Source organism: Sardina pilchardus, chromosome 9, assembly GCF_963854185.1.
Source record: "Sardina pilchardus chromosome 9, fSarPil1.1, whole genome shotgun sequence".
NCBI lineage: Eukaryota > Metazoa > Chordata > Actinopteri > Clupeiformes > Clupeidae > Sardina > Sardina pilchardus.
The window spans coordinates 7,842,947-7,845,446 of NC_085002.1; the positions used below are offsets into that span (position 1 = coordinate 7,842,947).

General features: G+C 52.0%; 1 protein-coding gene across 1 annotated transcript in view; it reads left to right on the forward strand.

The window, feature by feature from the left end:
• The window catches only part of LOC134092593 (low-density lipoprotein receptor-related protein 1-like), a 160,608-nt gene that overhangs the window by 148,553 nt on the left and 9,555 nt on the right, over window positions 1-2,500 (forward strand). Inside the window, exons 73-78 of the mRNA XM_062545572.1 lie at window positions 1-45; window positions 352-477; window positions 762-881; window positions 1,160-1,434; window positions 1,807-1,985; window positions 2,285-2,391. The exon at window positions 1-45 is cut by the window's left edge and continues 93 nt beyond it. Coding sequence (XP_062401556.1) covers window positions 1-45; window positions 352-477; window positions 762-881; window positions 1,160-1,434; window positions 1,807-1,985; window positions 2,285-2,391 — 852 coding nt within the window. The remainder of the gene's footprint in view (window positions 46-351; window positions 478-761; window positions 882-1,159; window positions 1,435-1,806; window positions 1,986-2,284; window positions 2,392-2,500) is intronic.

The following is a 2,500-nucleotide window of genomic DNA, read 5'->3' on the forward strand; positions in this document are numbered from 1 at the left end:
ACTGCGAGGACTACGGCTCAGACGAGACCAGCTGCGACAAGAAAGGTGTGTGTGTGTGTGTGTGTGTGTGTGTGTGTATGTGTGTGTGCGCGTCTGTTGGTTGGTGTGTGTGTGTGTGTGCGTGTCTGTTGGTCGGTGTGTGTGTGTGTGTGTGTGCGCGCGTCTGTTGGTCGGTGTGTGTATGTGCGTGTGTGTCTGTTGGTCGGTGTGTGTGCGTGTGCGTGTGTGTGTGTGTGTGTGTGTGTGTGCGCGTCTGTTGGTCGGTGTATGTGTGTGCGTGTGTGTCTGTTGGTTGGTGTGTGTGTGTGTGTGTGTGTGTGTGTGATAGTAACCCTCTCTATCCCCCCACAGATGTGTCCTCTAAGTGTGGTCATGAGTGCAGTGGCAGTGATGAGACTCACTGTGTGGTCAACGGCACACAGTCCTTCTGCGCTTGCAAACCAGGCTTCCGCAGGGTTGGACACTACTCCTGCGAAGGTACCCCACACACACACACACACACACACACACACACACATACATAACCTCATGCACATGTACACACACAGTCCTGGCTTCTGCAGGTATGTAAACTACACGTTACTTTACACTTTACACTTTACTTAACTTTCTCCGTGCTGTACTAAACTCCTGCACCCAATAACTCATAGGCACACACAAAGACAGACCCGTTCACATGCATACACGCATCTCTGAGTCTTCTGTTGAAAGTTGAGTGTTGTGTCTGTGTATCAGTTGTATATTCCCCCTCTGTGCTGCAGATAAAAACGAGTGCAGTCAGTTTGGCATCTGCTCCCACATGTGCAACAACACCAAGGGCTCCTTCAAGTGCAGTTGCCACAAGCACTTCATGCGCGTCAATGACACCTGCAAAGCTGACAGTGAGTCATCCGTAATAAAATGATAAACAGTCAAAGCCAAGACCTTAAATGTGTCCATTTCCTTTGTAAATGGCATATGAAAATGTCATGCACAACATTTACTAATATATTTGATGCATCTCAAAAGTATTAGGTTTCAGTGCATGCTAGATGATTTGATGTGAATATTTATTCCCGTATGTATTCAATTACATTCGCACTGTGCCTCAACATTATCTCTCTCATCGACTTTCTCTCCCCCCCCCCCCCCCCCACACACACACACACACACACACCAGCCATCTCGAGCGTGGGCAAAGCCCTCTACATCGCCGACGACAACGAGATCCGCAGCCTGAACCTGGGCTCGCCGTGGCTGGTGTACGCGCAGACGTTCCAGGGCGACGCGTCGGTGCGCATCGACGCCATGGACCTGCACGTCAAGAACAACCACATCTACTGGACCAACTGGCACACGGGCCGCATCTCCTCCTACGAGCTGCCCCCGCAGCCCAGCACCACCGTCGCCGCACGCACCAAGCGCCAGGCCGAGCCCCGGCTCACACACCTGGAGGTGAGCAGGGAGTGTGTGTGTGTCTGTGTGTGTGAGAGAGAGAGTGTGTGTGTGCATGTCTGTTTGTAAGAGAGAAAAGTGTGTGTGTGTGTTTGTGTGTGTGTGTGTGTGCGCGCTCTTGTACAGGTAGAAGAGGAGCTCCTATAAAGGAACAAGAGCTAGCAGGAGTCTGTGTGTGTGTGTGTGCATGCGTGCTTGTACTAGGTGGAAGGTTAAACTCCTTCGAAAGGACATAAAGAACGAAAGTCTGTGTGTGTGTGTGTGTGTGTGTGTGTGTGAGAGAGAGCAAGATGAAGGCAGGTCAGTGTGTGTGAGCTGAAGGGAACAGCTGTAATACTCCCCTCTCCCGCTCTCCTCCTCTTCCTCTGTCAGATCACTGGGCTCAAGACGCCCAGAGGCATCGCCGTGGACTGGGTGGCCGGCAACATCTACTGGACCGACTCGGGCCGGGACGTCATCGAAGTGGCCCAGCTCAACGGGCACCACCGCAAGACCCTCATCTCGGGCATGATCGACGAGCCCTATGCCATCGTGGTTGACCCCCCGAGAGGGTGAGCGAAACACTTGGGATTTTCAGAGGGGGAGATGATGTGGTGGAGATGATCGAGAGAGCTCGAGCTAACTTTATGGAGACGTTGTGGAGATGAGTGAGAGAGCTCAAGCTAACGTTGTGGGGATATTGTGGGGATGTTGTGGAGATGTTGTGATGATGTTGTGGAGATGTTGTGAGGATGTTGTGAGGATGTTGTGATGATGTTGTGAGGATGTTGTGAGGATGTTGTGGAGATGTTGTGGTGATGTAGAGATGAGTGTGTTTGTGAGCGGCTTTATGTTGCCCTTCCCTTCACAGTAAAATGTACTGGGCTGACCGGGGCAACCACCCCAAGATTGAGACAGCAGCCATGGACGGCACCATGAGGGAGACACTTGTGCACGAGAATATCCAGTGGCCCACGGGTGAATAGCACACACACACACACACACACACACACACACACGCACACACACACACACACACAGACTACCACACACACACACACACACACACACACACACACACACACAC